The sequence below is a fragment of the Nasonia vitripennis genome, chromosome 5, assembly GCF_009193385.2.
Source record: "Nasonia vitripennis strain AsymCx chromosome 5, Nvit_psr_1.1, whole genome shotgun sequence".
NCBI classification, from domain to species: domain Eukaryota; kingdom Metazoa; phylum Arthropoda; class Insecta; order Hymenoptera; family Pteromalidae; genus Nasonia; species Nasonia vitripennis.
In genome coordinates this window covers 20,766,551-20,782,841 of record NC_045761.1, presented here as the reverse complement: position 1 = coordinate 20,782,841, position 16,291 = coordinate 20,766,551, and the positions used below count along the sequence as shown (strand labels likewise).

Genomic DNA, 16,291 nt, shown 5'->3' with positions numbered 1-16,291 from the left:
ACGTTCATGAATCTTGTGAAACTAACTTTTCTTATCCATAGGATAAACATTAGAAATTTTCGAAGTAGTTTTCATTCACGAGAAAAAATAAAATGTTTCAAATATAATGAACCCCCCATAATAACGGATAATAAATAGTTGCAAGACAAAAGGACTAAATATGAGTTTTTGTGCTGTTTATTCACATAAAATATAATTTACATACATTTTTATAATATACATGTAATATTAGTTCAAGACAATATTTTGAAGAGCTTCAATATCACAAAGACTGCAACCATGTGCATCATCGCATCCAATCCTAACACCTCTTTTTACATTTAAATAACGCGTTTTTCTAAGCTTCGCATGAATCTATAATCTACGTTGCAAGAGAGACAATTAATTATTTGTTCTAAATACACTTTGATAAAGCTTTTGATATATAGAATACAATTTTTTAGCCAACTACATGTGTATAATATAACAATCTCTTTTTATAATATTTATTCCAAAAGTTTACCAAACGGATACACGACTTGTCCATTGTGCGAAGTTTCTGGAAATAAAAAAAAAAGTATGATTATTATGTTATCAATTCACGCAAGACATGTTACATAAATTAATTAAATTTACCCAAAAGGTCCGGTTTTGCCGTTGAAAATAGATACTCCGTAAACTGCACAAAGTGCAATGACCATACCCTGACGCAGAATCTCGTAGCTCAGATAACTAGTAGGAACTGTGGCTTTCAGGTACTGTGGGTCCATAGAAATCGATTTCATTCTTACATCTCCCATCAGAGCTTCTGCGGTTCTCCTCTCGCTGACTCGACGTTGATCCATGCGATTCAAGTTGTCCTAGAAATAACGATACGTTTATTGTTTTTGTTTATCCAGGATTTCGAATCGCAAATTGATTTTACAAAAATAAAATCTCACCCCAAATCGTTCAGCAGAAGCATCCCTGGCTTTCCTGACATCGGCGACTCGTCGAGTAGCCAGTACAATTCGACGATCGGTGGATCTGGCGCGACGCTGTTCAGCATCGCGCGCTAAAGACTGTCGTTTCTCTCTCCTACTGTCGAGCCGATTTTCAGCTCGGATATCATCGGCGACTCTGCTGCTCCTTCGAGTTTCCTCGGATTCTCGATTCAGCCTTGAATTACGAGCGAGTCTGTTCACGCGAGTTTCTTCGCGAGCCACGTGGTTATCTCGAGCTCGAATCTCATCAACCGATCGTGTGCGCCGATTTTCAAGCCGGGAAGCTTCTCTTCGGTTCTCCAGCCTCCTGCTGTCGATGCGCTCTCTCCTGCTGTCTTCGAGGGATCGAGATCGTCGAGAGGCTTCTCGCCTTTGATCTCGAGATCTAACATCTTCTACCGATCGAACTCGCCGGTTCTCCAGGCGATCGGTATCGCGGACTCGCCGCTCGGTATTGACCAGACGAGAATCGCGGACTCGTCGAGATTCCATTGCGCGGACTCGACGTTCCGCTGACCTGCGTTCGCTTTGTGCATCGCGAACCCGGCGTTCTTCAGAGGCAGATCGGCGTTCGCTTCGGACTCGACGATCGGCTTCTGAATCGCGTACTCGTCGACTTTCGTCGCTAGTCAGTCGTCGCTCGACTCGGACTCGACTTTCGGTTTCTGAGTCCCGCACACGACGGGTTTCTGCTGCACGAACTCGTCGTTCTTCAATCGAGGATCTTCGTTCAGATCGGTTGTTGAGTCGATTTTCAGTTGCGCGAACTCTGCGCTCCAGGCTTGCCGATCTTCGGTCGGCTCGCATATCGAGACGGTTTTCTGCAGAACGTACTCGGCGTTCTAGGCTGGATGATCGTCGTTCAGCCCGGGAATCAAGCCGATTTTCTGCAGCGCGAACTCGACGCTCGGAGCTTACTGATCGTCGCTCAGCTCGGGCATCCAACCTATTTTCAGCGGCACGAACTCGGCGTTCAGAGCTCGCCAATCGACGCTCTGCTCGGGTGTCGAGTCGATTTTCAGAATCGCGAACTCTGCGTTCAGAACTTACTGATCGGCGCGCGGCTCGGGCATCCAGCCTATTTTCAGCAGCACGAACTCGGCGTTCAGAGTTTACCGATCTACGCTCAGATCGAGCATCGAGTCGATTTTCAGCAGCACGAACTCGGCGTTCTGAGCTTACCGATCTTTGCTCGTCACGGGAATCAAGCCGATTTTCCGCAGAACGAACACGTCTCTCCTCGTTTGAAAGTCTTCGTTCGGCCCGACTATCAAGTCGACTTTCAGCTGCTCGAACACGACGTTCCAAGTTTACCGATCTCCGTTCAGCTCGAGCATCCCGCCGATTTTCAGCAGCGCGTACACGACGCTCCATATTCATCGATCTACGATCGGCTTGCGACTCGACTCGGTTATCCCGCTCTTGGCTGCTTCGAATCTCGCGTTTCTCCCTGACTTCCGTAGCCCGAACCGATCGCCGGTCATCCCTAGCCAACCGATTCTCTACTTCGCGAACTCGTCGCTCGTTGTTACCATCAGCGATTCTTTGCCGATTTTCCCTTAGATCGGTAGTCCGATCTCTAACTCGAGAATCCCGGTTCAGGGTCCTAACTCGTCGCTCGTCGACGAGTCTGCGTTCGGCCGACAAAGCGCGAACGCGACGGGCCGCCGCCTCCTCGGAGGAGCGCGCCCTGACCCTCCGCATCGCGGCCCCGTCAGAGGACCGCGAGCGAAGTCGAGCATCGAGACGTTCCGTCGACCTGACTCGTCGCTCCTCGAGGACTCGGGCGCGGATGTTACGCGTCGCGTCCTCTTGACCTCGACTAACACGTGATTCGCGAGTGGGTCGAATTGATCTGACGCGAGACTCGCGAAGTTCCGAGGTAGTCCGTGGAGCTTGAGAGAAGATCGAGGAACTATCCGTGCTCTGGAGGCCGGACGCGCAGATATCGTTTGGGCAAGCGTCGACTCTGCAATAAAAACGTGATATTTTAAATATAAACTTTGGGTCTTGCATGAGATAATTTTTTAAATATAATAGCTTACTCGTGTGGCGCAGTGTGCATTAATTCAGGCCCAGCCAGACTTCCATGTCTACCCTCTCGGTCGCGAGACACATGACCTAGAGTGAGACAGGCCAAGGATACGATGAGAAGACCCATGTACTGCCAGGATCTGACGGGCAGCACTACGTGCCTTGTGCGTCGCATCGTAGTTTCTGCAGTTAAAAAATAAAATAAAAAATTAATACTTTGAAAGCACAATCGATACTCATAACTTTTGAATATTGCGATTTTAATTAATACATTTAATTAATTAAGAAAATAATCGACGAACTAACCAAAAATGAACGAAACCCTTCGTCGGAAATCTCAAAAACTCAGCGAAGTCTTGACCAAAAAGCTCCTGGTAGTCCCGAAGTAAAAGTGCCTGGCGACAAACTCGCCGATCCTCTTCCTGATCCTGGCCGACGTCTCGACACTGGCTGATGCCTCGAGCAGTTGAGCTCCCCGTTTTATACTCCCGCAGCGAAAGCAACCCCTCCAATACGCGTATACGCGTTCATCGGCGCGTAATTCAATGGAACTGCAATCTGCGGTTATCAGCATCGGCCACATGGGGCTCGGGCGCTCAGTCGCGCGCGAAAAAACCTGCCTCCGGGGGCGGATACGCCGTCTATCTCTTTTCGATTTCGCGAAAGTGCGCGAGAGCCCGACCGGCTGGAAAATTAAGAGAGTGTGTGTGTGTGGGTGCGCTGGATTGTGCGTAGTTGGTACTGATCATCAGCGGTAGAGTGAAGGGGTGAATTGGAAGGGGGGATAGGGATCGTTACAGTATTTTTAGTAAGGATTTTTATGAACGAGATATGTTGTTGTTGTTGTTGTTGTTGTTGTAAAGGTAATAGGTTTTTCGATTTGCTGCTAGATTAGCTTTAGTGTAAAAGTACAATAAAATAGAGCTCTGAACTATTTTAATTTACGTTAATTTTTCGTTCAAATATTTCTACCAGGATAATGAAGGATAAGGCAGGATAAGTAGGGGCAATAAGATTTCAAAAAATATCATTTAAAAATTAAAATTTATTTTACAAAAAAACGTATACTTTATCATTACATTTATCTACACTTACAATCGTCGTAAAAAAATCTCTTAACACCTAATCATCTGGTAATTATCAAGCTTCGCTTACAAGTATATTTACAAAGTCTCGTCGATCCTCCTTCTCGCGTAACCCAACGCAGAAAACTTCCTTCTCGTCGCAAATGCATTACGCGAGAACATGAGAAAAAACATTTCGAAAGAATCGAGATAATCCATAGACTCTAGCGTCAAATAACTTTACACGCTCGACCTGTTTCAAACGGTCGATTTCATCCACGAGCGGGACGAATTTACGGGGGCGTCGCGCAATAAATAAATGGGCTTCGATTTATATAATACACGGGCATCGGCAATGTACACGCGGCGGAGATAAGTACTCCGGTACTTCTTCAATTCTCTTCGAGGTGATTTTTCGCCTCAAGACAGCGAAACGAGCAAGAGAGGTAAGACCAGGAACGTCGACAGAATACTGCCTGTGGTGCTGCTGGCGGTTGAGCCGTAGGCTGCTTGGACCTCTTTGCAGCTCGTGTCGTTGCTCACGGGCAGGGCTGTGAAGTTCGGGAACATGTGCTCCTTTGGTGTCTGTGAATGGAGAACATTTTGTTTATTTTATTCGATGAACGAACAGGTATGAATTGTATGATGTTGTGAACTTACCCTTGGAAATCTGTCTTCCCTCGTACGGCAGTAGGTCGCGTGTTTTCCGTAATACAGGCTGTTCTCGATGGACTTTGAGAGCGCAGTATCGTTCCAAGCAAGGGCAGACATGTGGTCGGACAGCGAGTGGCCTGTAATTCACGAAAATTTACGTTATAAAATAATCTCCTCATGCAAAATATTACAGAGAGAAAAGCGATGAATCGATGCCTCACCTGCGAACTCGTCAGGCTTCTCAATGACGAGTATCCCGAAGATGTCGTCGTAGTCGATGTAGTCTCCCTTCGATATAAGAGCAGACTTCATCCGTTTAATAAAGTCGATATCGGAGCTATCGTTCGATCGAATATCGGGATAGTTCGGCGTGTGATGATTCGGAGACACTGGTAACGTCACCGTTTCCGTCCTGCAATAGAGAAACCAAAACCATTAGAACCAAAATCCTACGTCTCTTATACCAAACGCAAAAATAAAAGGCACCCACGTCGTCGACAAGAAGAGGTTCTCCGCGTTCTCCATAGTCATCCCCTTGAAGCTCTGGACGTTCAGCGCGTTGAAGAACTCCTTCACCGGAGTCATGCTGTAACAAGCGGCCAGAGGTGTCCTGGGGTAGTGAACTACGAAAGCGAGGCACATCTCTTGCGAAGCTGCGTATCCGCCAAAGGTCGGTTTGGTCCTTCCGCGAGTGTCGTAGACGCACTCGGCGACGAGCTCGTCACCCGGGAGGATCTTGACCTCGCGTTCCAGGGTATGAGACTGCTGGTACTCGAAGTCGAAGTGGTTGTCCTGGACGATCGGAGGTAGTTCCTTGCCCTGACGGATGTGTTTCAAGCCCAAACGACGACCTGCCAGGTGAGAGTGCAGGACGACGGAGACCACGTTGATGCCCTCTTTGTCGAACATCTGAGAATGAATGAATAATATCCGTTAATAAATTCAGTCTAATAAAAGAAACTATATGATTTTTTATTTACAAAAAATAAACCTTCTTACCTTATTCGTGCAATCCGGCGTACAGTAGCCGGCAGTGGCGTACTCCTTCTGCTGCGGCGGCACCATGTGCAGCGGGCTAACCGCGACTCCGGCCACAAAGATTCCGGCCTCCATTTTCCGGATTTTAGGCGTCAGGTGCAGCCTAACTCCGCTGCTGTCGATGACCTCCCTGCCGAACTTGTTGTTGTAGTGAACCTCCAGCATGTAGTACGATCCCTCGAGGTTCTCGGCCACGGGTAGACCAACGTGCTCAGGGAACCATTCGCCACGACTACCTCGGGCCCAAGCTAGCACCGGTTGGAGACAGCTGGCCCATTGGACTGGCATAGTTGGACTGTAGCAGTGGGCTCCGTGCATCCTGGAGTGCTCCGCTAGGATCGGGTCGGAGGCGCACTCGTACAGGATCACGTGGTGGACCAGGCCTTCGTTGGCTTCCTCGACCAGGGGTGTGTACTGCAATGATTTTACAATCGTTTGAGTGTAAGTTTACAATACGCGATTCTCCGAGATGCAAATGTAGGGGTTTCTAAAAATACAAGCGCACGTCAGCGGCGATCGATTAAAATTCAAGCTGTGCGACTGCACGAGAGATCGGAGAAAGAAGCGATTGATAGTCGAGATATGCGACGGGTTCGGTGGCATCATTCGTGGGAAAGGAGCTATACGAGCGAGGCACACCAACACGCGACTTCCGCAACCGTCGAACGACTTTACATTAAATCGTTAAACTCACCCCAATCATGTGGTGTTTGCGCTGGAGCTTCGGCGCCTTGAAGATCTTGCACCAATAGGTCGTGTCAGAATTGTTTGGCACGGAGAACTGCGGAATAAAAACATCGAACGTTAGCATTGAAACTACCTGAGAAACGCATAGCAACTCGTAAAAATTCTTACCTGGTTAAGCTTGACGTCCCACTTGATCATGCTGGGGTCGTCGATTGTCGGTGGCGGATGAGGAGCAGGTGCTTTCAGTCTCAGAGCTCGACCGCCGCGCTTTTCGCCGTGGAATCTTGCGGCGTTCAACTCGGGATCGCTCTCGTGCAAAGCCCACAGAACTCGAACAGTGTCGCCCTGAAAAATGTGTCCTTGTCTTATTCTCTCTCCAGTTTGAAGGAGATTAGGGTTTGGTTTGTTATGCAGCGCTTGGTTATAAGCTTATTATACACGCCGAGGATTTGAAGGGAAAGTTTTGACAGTTTGCTGAATACCGAGTAAAATTTTCCTTTCAGTACACACATTCAGAATAGCAAATAAATGTTCATCGAAAGAAATCTTTTCTACACGGCTCGACGTAATCCACAAGGAATCGCAAGAATAAAAAAATTGAGAAAGAAATAAATGTCGCGTCGGTCTGCGCTCGATTAAAAATATTTTAATGGCTCTCGTCGACATACCTCGCGCGCGAATTCTTCTATGCGGTACACACGGGCCGCCTTTGAAATACAATCGAGCTTGGCATATCAATTCACGGGTTCAGAGGGATACGGGCCAGCGGAGCTGCGAAAAATTTCGGCGTATTTCGGAGAGTCGATCGATTTATTATTTTTTTTTTCCTCGACGTAGTTACAAAGCGAAGCCTATTATTTTAGAGAGATAACGTTTTTCCTTTTAAGGATAGATGCGGTTGTCCGTAGCACGTGGTCGGAAATATAGAATGACTCTTGGGGAGAGTATAGGATGCGTGTCGAACATCTGCTGACGCGGAGGAACTCATTTTCTTTTTGATGTTTCGGGTGTTTGCTTTGGCTGGATATGGATTTAGTTAAAGTTTTGTATAACTATATCCTTGAAAATTTCGTTTTCGTGTCATTTAAAATTATACACGAATTTCACTTATTGTTATTAATTCGACTGATAAACATCGTTGAAATACGAGCAGAAACCGCATAATATAATAGGCACGAGCGATTCCCCGTAAAAGAGTGTCGCTTAATTTTAAAAAATAGCACGTTTCATCGCCTGCGTGTCTTTGTGTGCGGCATCCTTTGGAACGAAGGGACACGCCGAAGAAAAATAGGGGGCGTATCTTTTTTCTCTCGGTTATAGGTCCGCCGTTAATCTGTTTTCATTTCGGCCTAACGGTGAATCCACTGCAGTGTGTAATGTCTGCTTGAACAGATGAAGATAAAACATTTCCTACGGCTATTGCAAAATTCTTCGTTCGAATTAATTAAACGCCATACGCCGAGATTCGAATCATAGCGCGTCATCGTAAAATAAATCAAGCAACCGCAAACGCGTACGTTTGAAGAGAGCAAAATGAAAATGTAAACATCGACTCACCGTGAGGCTACGGTCCTGAGGGTCGCAGCTCTGCCATCTCCTTGTAAAAGTGACGACCGTGTGGGTGTCGTTTTGAGAGCCGTGTAGCAAGTGGACGTCCTGCGAAGCGTCAGTCTCCGGTGCTGCGTTGTTGCTCTCCACACCGTGAGAATCCTGAAACAGACGTGGAAAGAAGGTTCCCATAAGCTTCTTCTTTTTTTCGTTTTGAGTGCGTACAAGGATGCGTATATTTCTGTGTATTCTTAAGAGTTTTTTTCAGGGCTTTGCGGTACGTTTATGTGCGCATACGTGTATTGAGAGCTGGTGAATGGATGAAAAGATAATATTTGGAGCGATGGGTTGGACATGGTTTATTTTTATACTTTGAGTCGAGCGAGGAGTTTTTAATGTTTATTTTAAAGATTAACTTTTTTATACTCATATCAATATTATAATATTACACAACTTCATTCTCACGTCCTATAGGACTATACAGCGCAAGTCCAGTTTTTTGTTTCTCATAAAATACACGCATCTGCAGTATAGCGGAACTTCCTACACAGCCGTCGAGGAATCCCCTTATTCTTTTCGAATTCCCTCTGCGGTTTTCCTCCGTCCCTCGCGTGTCGATTCGCATTAAGAAGCTGCAAAGTGGTTGACCCTCTCGAAATCGGAAGATCCGATCCCCCCACCCAAAACGAAAACATCCAGCGTAATAACGAGCGATAACAATTTAAAAAAACGTTTCCACCAACAAAAATTACTGTCCCTCCTTCCTAACGCAGTATACATCCCCGCAGGTAAAATCCTGACGCGCGCACAAAAGCAAACACAGCGAAGAGAGACCGCCTCGAGGGAAGTACAGCCTTTCCTGTTCTCAACTGCGCGCATCTCTCGGAGGATAATGAATCCGAATAATTGCCGAGGCAGAAGCAGCAGCAGGGGCGTGTATAGCAAACGGAGCCTACACCTATATATTCCTCATCGCGTCACGCTGCGATGCTGACCGACGCTTCTACTTTTTGCCACACGACTCGACGCTTTGCCCTTTTAGCCAAGCGTAACGAGCGGAGATGTAAGTATAATACGCGCAGCTCGAGGTGTATAGCCCCGAGTGAGGAGGAAGGATTTTCAGGAAGTCGGACAGGGAATAAAAGGGGTTTGCGTTTCTTCTTCACGTGTAAGTTATAAAGAATAAGAAAAAAAAAATAAAGTTCAACATCCTCCGCAAACGGTCGAAATGCTAATGCAGGAAGCGCGTGCGCGCGGCTACCGAGCCGTGACGTCACGCATCCGTCAAAAATTAATCTTCGCGTCGGCATCTCTCCCTCTCTGACTTTCCGGAATATCGAGCCTCTGTGTACACCGTCCACTCCCCCGTTCCGGCCTCTTCCGCTTTTTCGTCCTTATAAGCCCCTCGAGAGTCGATTGTTCGGAATTCCGGGATACGCTTGGCTGATAATGATACCGGCGTATGATTTTTCACGATTTTTAATTCATACTTTTTACTGCTGAATTTTCTCGGAAAATTCGATTTAAAACGCGCAGGGGACTGTAAGGAAGTGAAATTAAAGGCTCATCGGTTCTCTCAATGGATAGAAATCAAGTTGCGGACGAGGGTGCAAATTGCATCCTCGTATCTCTTCCATTCAGCCGGCGGTTTTCAATCGCGAGGGAGAAGAGGGGTATACCGTTCTAAATATAGAATTTGGAGAAAGGGAGGGACATTTTCCGGAAAAGTGAGCAGGTTAAACGACGTCGAATTTATTTTTCTCTATAATATTATAAAAGTCTGTTTGCACTACTTCGCTTCACTAGTCAAACATATGTACCGTCGTATTCAAGGGTCCTTCTCTCATTGCCATCTGCCGTGCGATATGCGCAGCAGCTGCCCGGTATCCATGTAGCTGATATCAAACAAAGCCTTAAGAGAATTAACACGACTCGCGAACATCTGTTGATCCACAGGTGCCGTCCGGATTTTCAATCGCGAATTTCAATCTCTCATGAATATGAATACAGCGAGCCGCGCGTTTATCGTTTATTTCGAAACATTTATAGGTGTATATTCTTCATCGTCCCTCAGAACTCTACAGCAGCGGCAAAACTCTAGCGCAGCAGAGTCATAAGGCGCAAATACAGGCGAGTCAAGTCGTTAAAGTTCATCGCGCTATATAGACGGGCATGTTTTACGAGTAGCTCGGGAATAATCAGCGAATTGAATGATACATACGCGAGAGAGAAAACCGTCAGCGCGTCGGCTTTTAACGAGCCGCGTAATCTGCCCTGTCACTTTATATATGCATCGGCTTCCTCGTGCTGCTGCTGATGCATTATTATTGTTATTAATCACCGCGCACCTGTAGCTGTATACGTATCATGAGATTCGAAAATCTTTGCATAAACAACAAATTGTAAAACGTAAGAGCGATAAATCAAACCGGTCGTCTAATAAGTATCTTCTGAAGACCGATTCCGAAGACAAAACAAAGAGCAAACACCGCGTTGCGCTGCAGAGAGAGAGAGAGAGAGAGAGAGAGAGAGAGAGAGAGAGAGAGAGAGAGAAAAAGCGAAGAAAAACACTCTGCAGAAGCGTGGAGAGAGTTTCGTGTTGGGCCGCGCTCGGGGCGATTACTTAAAACTTGAGGTCTTCCTTTTGCAGCGAGTCGAAAGAAATATATAAGTACCGGAGAGAGAGAGAGAGAGAGAGAGAGAGAGAGAGAGAGAGAGAGATAGAAAGAGAGAGAGAGAGAGACAATGACGCGTCTCGCTCTAATTGCCGCGAACTGCTGCCAAAGAAGCAGCCGCGCACGCGCTGGCCCTTTTTTCGAACTATAGGATTCGGCGTTGAGAGGTTTTGCCTAGAGGCAGAAAATTTCATAAAAATGCATCGTGATAAATTTAAATACTCAACGGTAATATATCAGTAATTTAAAGACGACGATACTTCCTCTCGAACAAACAACTTCGAGATTTTATTTTCCTCTCGCGGGCGGCTGTAAAGTGTAGCGACCAGAGAAATATAATTTGTTCCCCTCGACTGGGCTTATCATCTTCCGCCCTCCGCAACGGGCTTTAATTTAATATAGTGTATAACGATCAATTTCTATTACAGAAACTATGTACTAAACGTGCAACGATGAGCATAAATAAAGCGATAAAACCGAAGTTTACCATTACACACGCTCGAAGCCTCTATAAGTTTATTCATTAAAAAACGCGAGACTTCCAGCGCGAGGCTGCGAGAGTTTATTTTTTAAGAAGAAGAAGACAAAAAGTTAATTGAACGACGCTCACGAGCCTTTCCGCGAAGTCTTCATTGCGCGTGCAAATAAATGCACGAGTAGCGTTTTCATAACGGCGTAAATTGCCGGGGGAGAAAGTGCACGCGGAAAAATTAGACACGAGATGAACGAATGTACGCATTAAACGCTAACAAATACGCGAAACAAGAACGTTTAGCTTAATCGAAGAGAACGAAGTGGGCTGAAAGCCGAAACTTCAATGACCGCAAAAAAGAACGAAAGAAGATACACACATATACACACACACGAGAAATATATAGAGCAAAGAATAGCCCTCGAGCACACACGTGCGCTGGAAATAAGGAGGACCGCCAGCAGTATTATAATACTCGCATACGGGGGAGTGAGAAAGAAAGAGAGAGAGAGAGAGAGAGAGAGAGAGAGAGAGAGAGAGAGAGAGAGAGAGAGAGAGAGTCTGTTGAGCCCGGGACAAATAGCTCGTGTAATGCAGCGCTCGGTGCACTTTATCCGCCAGCCGGTCGATCTTTTCGGAATCGGACCGGTTTATATACCTTCCCCCCGCGCGCGCAAGTCGGGGCTGAACCGTAAATCATACCTCGGATTACTCTCTCGGTGTCGTCGTCGGTGTGTGCGTACGCCGTATGCTAATGCCGGATTTCGTTGCGATTATATATTCTGCGAACATGTCGCGGCGAGGTTTCCGGCTAGGATTTTCGGGAGTTTAGAAAATGAGAAGAACACATCGTTCTTCGTTACCGATTGCAAAATTGAATATATCGATTTAACAATCTCCCACTGAGCTTTTTCTCTCGGCGAAGATTCACATCGCACGAAAAGAGAAAGAGAAACTACAGAGGAAGGAACGAAGGAGAGTAACATAAAGAGAGAACCGGCAGGAGGCCGCGGGACCGGACAACTACGCGCGAGGCCTTGACTGACCGGAGGGGCCTCTTTTTGGATATACACACAGCCTCGAGAAAGAGAGAGAGAGAGAGAGAGAGAGAGAGAGAGAGAGAGAGAGAGAGAGAGAGAGAGAGAGAAAGAGCAGGTCCGAGACGACGATGGAATCACGCGAATGCGAAACCGCACGTGTATAAGACGCTATGAATATTCCTTGCATAATGCGTTTAAGCGCGTGTTTTGGAAGGATTCGAGAGAGAGAGAGAGAGAGAGAGAGGGAGAGAGAGAGAGAGAGAGAGAGAGAGAGCGGATAAGGTTGGCTTGTATATCCGTGTGAATCGAAATATGGAAATTGGAGTTGTATTTTTTTTCTCTTATCACACACGATATGCCTCGAATTTTCAAAAGTGATATGGAATTCCGAGAGCAGGTCTCGGTGTGTCATTATATCGTGTTCGAAAGTTATTCGCTGCGTCGGCGTTGAACAGTAGCGGCTATATAGCATATATAAAACCAAAAGCCGTATTATACAGTAGCCCAGAGAGGTATCAGACCCGTAATTACATAAGTTTATAGTCCGTAAAAAAGAAACCGAATTTTGCTCATTCGAAAAGGATTAGAAGCCGAGAGAAGAAGAAGGTGATGAGTTAATGGCTGGATAAACCTTCGGTTAATTGATGGTCTGCGATAGTATACGTTAATGTATATTCTATTAATATCCACCGCGCTCTAATGGCTCCCTAATCATTCAAGATTAGCTCCTGTACAGTTTCAAAAGACACCGAGAAGCATATCGAGCTCTCGAAATCTCGAAAATAAATAACGCAATTAGCGAGGGAAGCATCTCGCTTATAAAGCTACAAGAAGCTACACGATCCTCTCAACCAGGTACAGCTCTCGCTTGACTTCGATTTACCGTCTATAAAGAGAGAGAGACACACACACACACACACACACTTGGTAATGCAAATAAATTTAATTAAGATTAGGAATTCCGAGAAGCCGGTTCTCTTCTTTCTCCACCTTTTCATTTGTCCCGTCGTCGTCGTCGAAATTCCAATTAACAATTTTCGAGCTGCGAAATCGTGCTGTATAGAAAGAGAGGGACGACGCGCGGAATCTCTGTCACGGCGGGGCTACCTGACTCACGTCCGGCTATGCGTAAATCGTCTTTATAGTTCGAAAAGAGAGGGAGAGAAAGAACGAGATATCCGAAGAGATCTTTCGTTCGCAGAACCGACGTCAAAGTCCTTTTTGATTGCTGCAGGCACGACGTTTTGTGGGAATTCGCTTTCGGACCTCGTTTTCGTTTTTTTAGCTCATATGTGCGATGCAGCGCGAACTCGTTTCGAGGATGATTTATTGGGTTGCTTATGTAACCCGCGTTTCTGTAGTTTATTTTTTATTCATGTTTCTACACCTCGTCTAATCAAATTGGATGACTGTAGACGCAGCCGAAGAGTGCAGTCACCTGATTTAACTAACGATGGCGTGATAAAACGAAAACTCAGCGAAATTCCCCCGAAAGAAAGTGTTCGCACAGAGAGCGAGATAATAGCCCCAATTACAAGATTTCCACGGCTTCTTACGCTCGGAACTGAGACACATCCCGCAGGGGCTTGTGACTGAGTAATGACTAGGCGAAAAAAGCTGCATCGTCGCAACGCCGCCCGTGAGTGACGAGTTTTTGACGCGCTTTATAGCCCGAGCGATGCAGCGAATTAACGTTGGCTTATTAATACGTCGATTTCGGTCGATTACCGAAAAATTCAAATACATGTGGTACCGGTTGCTTTTTTCTGAGGCTCCGTGCAAGGATGAGGAATAGTCGAAAAAGAGCCGATCGATCTCGACCTATAGAGCCTGACGAATCGCGGCGTTTTTCGTGGGAGACCGAGAGAGAGAGAGAGAGAGAGAGAGAGAGAGAGAGAGAGAGAGAGAGAGAGAGAGAGAGAGAGAGAGAGAGAGAGACATCAGAGCTCAGCGCTGCATTACGTATGCGGAATGGGACGTCTCACCTGTTTTCTACGTCAGGCTTTTGTATCGAATTTACAATTAACGCTAAACAATTCTCGCTGCCAAGCTTAAAAAAAAAAAAGAAGAACAAGCTTAGGTAACAAATTGTTCGGGTCCTCATTTGACCGCGGTCGAAACTATACAAAGGCATAAATCAAGCGGCAGCAGTGGATCCGAAAGTTCGCCTCCTCTTTCTCTCCCTCCCAAGTGCAGCGCGAAGCAATTACACACGATAAAAGCCGGGAGAGACCCCGGTGTGCAGCGCTGAAAAATCTCGGCGTCGATCTAGTAAAAAGGACTTTCGCGGCCCACATCGATATATTCTCTCTTTCTCCCCCAGCAACAGGTATATTGGTGTATCTCTGTGTGTGTGTGTGTGTGTGTGTGTGTGTACCTGAGCGAGAGAAAAACGATCGGTATTGAAACAAGCGCGAAGACGACGAGAAAAGAGTAAGGATAGCGCGATAAAGCCGAGGAATTAAAGGAAGACTGTTTGATTGAATTTCGCTGCAGCTCCGTATCGAAATGAAATCTAGAGCGGACTAATTGAATAAATTAAAACACAAAGGAACTATTTCCCCACGCTTATATGTATCTCAGATCGCCACGAGCGAGCACCCTCGCTGAAAAATTAAAAAGTAAAGCGAACCGGCCGCACTACCTCCTATTTATCTATAGGAGCGATAAGATCGGCGCCGAAATGCTAATTCCTCTCCTTCTTGTCACGCGTCGGTGCAGCGTTTCGCGAGCAGCCATTAATATGCCCGGCGTCGTCCAGCGACAAACTGGTGTATGTGTGTGTAAGGGAAAACGTGTCTATCATAGATATGTATAGCGCCGAGCAGATGTGGGATGAATGGAGGGTTCATTCATCGTTATCGATGACTGCGCGCGTTATCCGTTCTTCTCTGCGCTGGCCGATTGCCATCTTTATTAATGGTTCCGAAATTCGACATACAAGCGTCTTGGAGACACCGCGATATTAATGAAACTTCCTCGGCTATAGCGATAAATCATCCCAAAATACTCAACGTAACTCGTTATATCTCTCAACTCACCAAAAGCGTGGCGATCCGCGTATGGTCATCGACCCAAGCGAGCACGATATCAGCGCCCATCATGTGGCTCTTATCGTTGAAGCCCAAGCCGATATAGCCGAGTGTCTTAGCGGTCACTCGAAAGGTGACGTTCTCGTCATCGGTAGGATCCCACTCGAGGACAACGTTGCCCTCATTGTCTAATCTCTCGTAACGCGTGAACTCGCGCTTCGCCTCTGTCTCCAGTTGACGCTCGTTAGAGCTTCGCTTCGGCCGCCGTTTAAGCGGGAACACCAAGTTCCTCATCTCGGGAATGTACTTCTTCGGCGCTCGGCCTTTCTTCCGCTCCCGCTTCTGCACGCTGTCGATGAAGCGGGAGAAGTCGATTTTTTTGTCGGAATCGAAGCTCTGCTCGATGTCGGGATAGGACTCCTGCGGCTGCGGGTGAGTGTAGTCCAGGGATAGGTCGCTGTCCGGGACGTATTTGACTTTAACGCCTGTGAGGGGAGGAATATCGTTTATGTTAGGGATGAATCGGTATAAGCTTCTAGTCAGTCGTAAAAATTAAACTCACGGTTGACGTCGATCCTCTGGCTGACCTGATCGGCCACCCTGAAACCGCGTCCCTCCAGAACGCTTCTCCTCTGCCGGTTAACGTGGGCCCGTCGCGAGGCCTTAAGCCGATCGTAATAGGCCCTCGTGCCCATGGTTTCGTCCATGTGCTGGACATAGAGGTCCATGAGGTCGGCTCCTGCGAGCCACACCGCGCAGGACAACGTCAGAAGTAGCAGCGACCACTCCATTTTCACACTAAACACTGTTATATACTCTAATATCGGAATTTTTCCCTATACACTGTCACACCGTAAGTACACGCGAGTACTGATTTCGATGGAAAAAATAAGAACGTTGATAAGCACTGTTAATTCACAAAATATCAATCGAAGTAAGAAGAAACGAAGCAGCACGCGCGCTTTCGCTCGGAACAAGCGCTCGCCTCGAGCATGTTGCGTGCAGGACAGTTGCGCCGGGACTAATTTCTCGAGCGGCTGCCGAGGGGGAAAAAGGCCCGACAGTGGTGGCGGCGGCAACGGCAG

General features: G+C 46.8%; 2 protein-coding genes across 2 annotated transcripts; both read right to left on the bottom strand.

Annotated features, from left to right (window-relative positions):
• Positions 1–159: 159 nt before the first annotated feature.
• On the bottom strand, positions 160–3,460 carry LOC100678485 (calponin homology domain-containing protein DDB_G0272472). Its single transcript, XM_003426453.4, has 5 exons — positions 3,303–3,460; positions 3,008–3,179; positions 921–2,931; positions 616–839; positions 160–538 (listed from the first exon to the last, which is right to left on the bottom strand). Exons 2-5 carry the CDS (start codon positions 3,169–3,171, stop codon positions 499–501), a joined length of 2,439 nt encoding a protein of 812 aa, XP_003426501.1. The 5' UTR covers positions 3,172–3,179; positions 3,303–3,460; the 3' UTR covers positions 160–498.
• Positions 3,461–4,021: 561 nt separating this feature from the next.
• Positions 4,022–16,229, bottom strand: LOC100124145 (MOXD1 homolog 1). The gene is made up of 10 exons (XM_008209468.4): positions 15,769–16,229; positions 15,216–15,691; positions 7,997–8,149; positions 6,608–6,784; positions 6,447–6,533; positions 5,714–6,166; positions 5,205–5,623; positions 4,936–5,126; positions 4,721–4,851; positions 4,022–4,645 (listed from the first exon to the last, which is right to left on the bottom strand). The coding sequence occupies exons 1-10, from the start codon at positions 15,995–15,997 to the stop codon at positions 4,481–4,483; spliced, it is 2,481 nt and encodes an 826-aa protein (XP_008207690.1). The 5' UTR covers positions 15,998–16,229; the 3' UTR covers positions 4,022–4,480.
• Between the last annotated feature and the right edge of the window lie 62 nt (positions 16,230–16,291).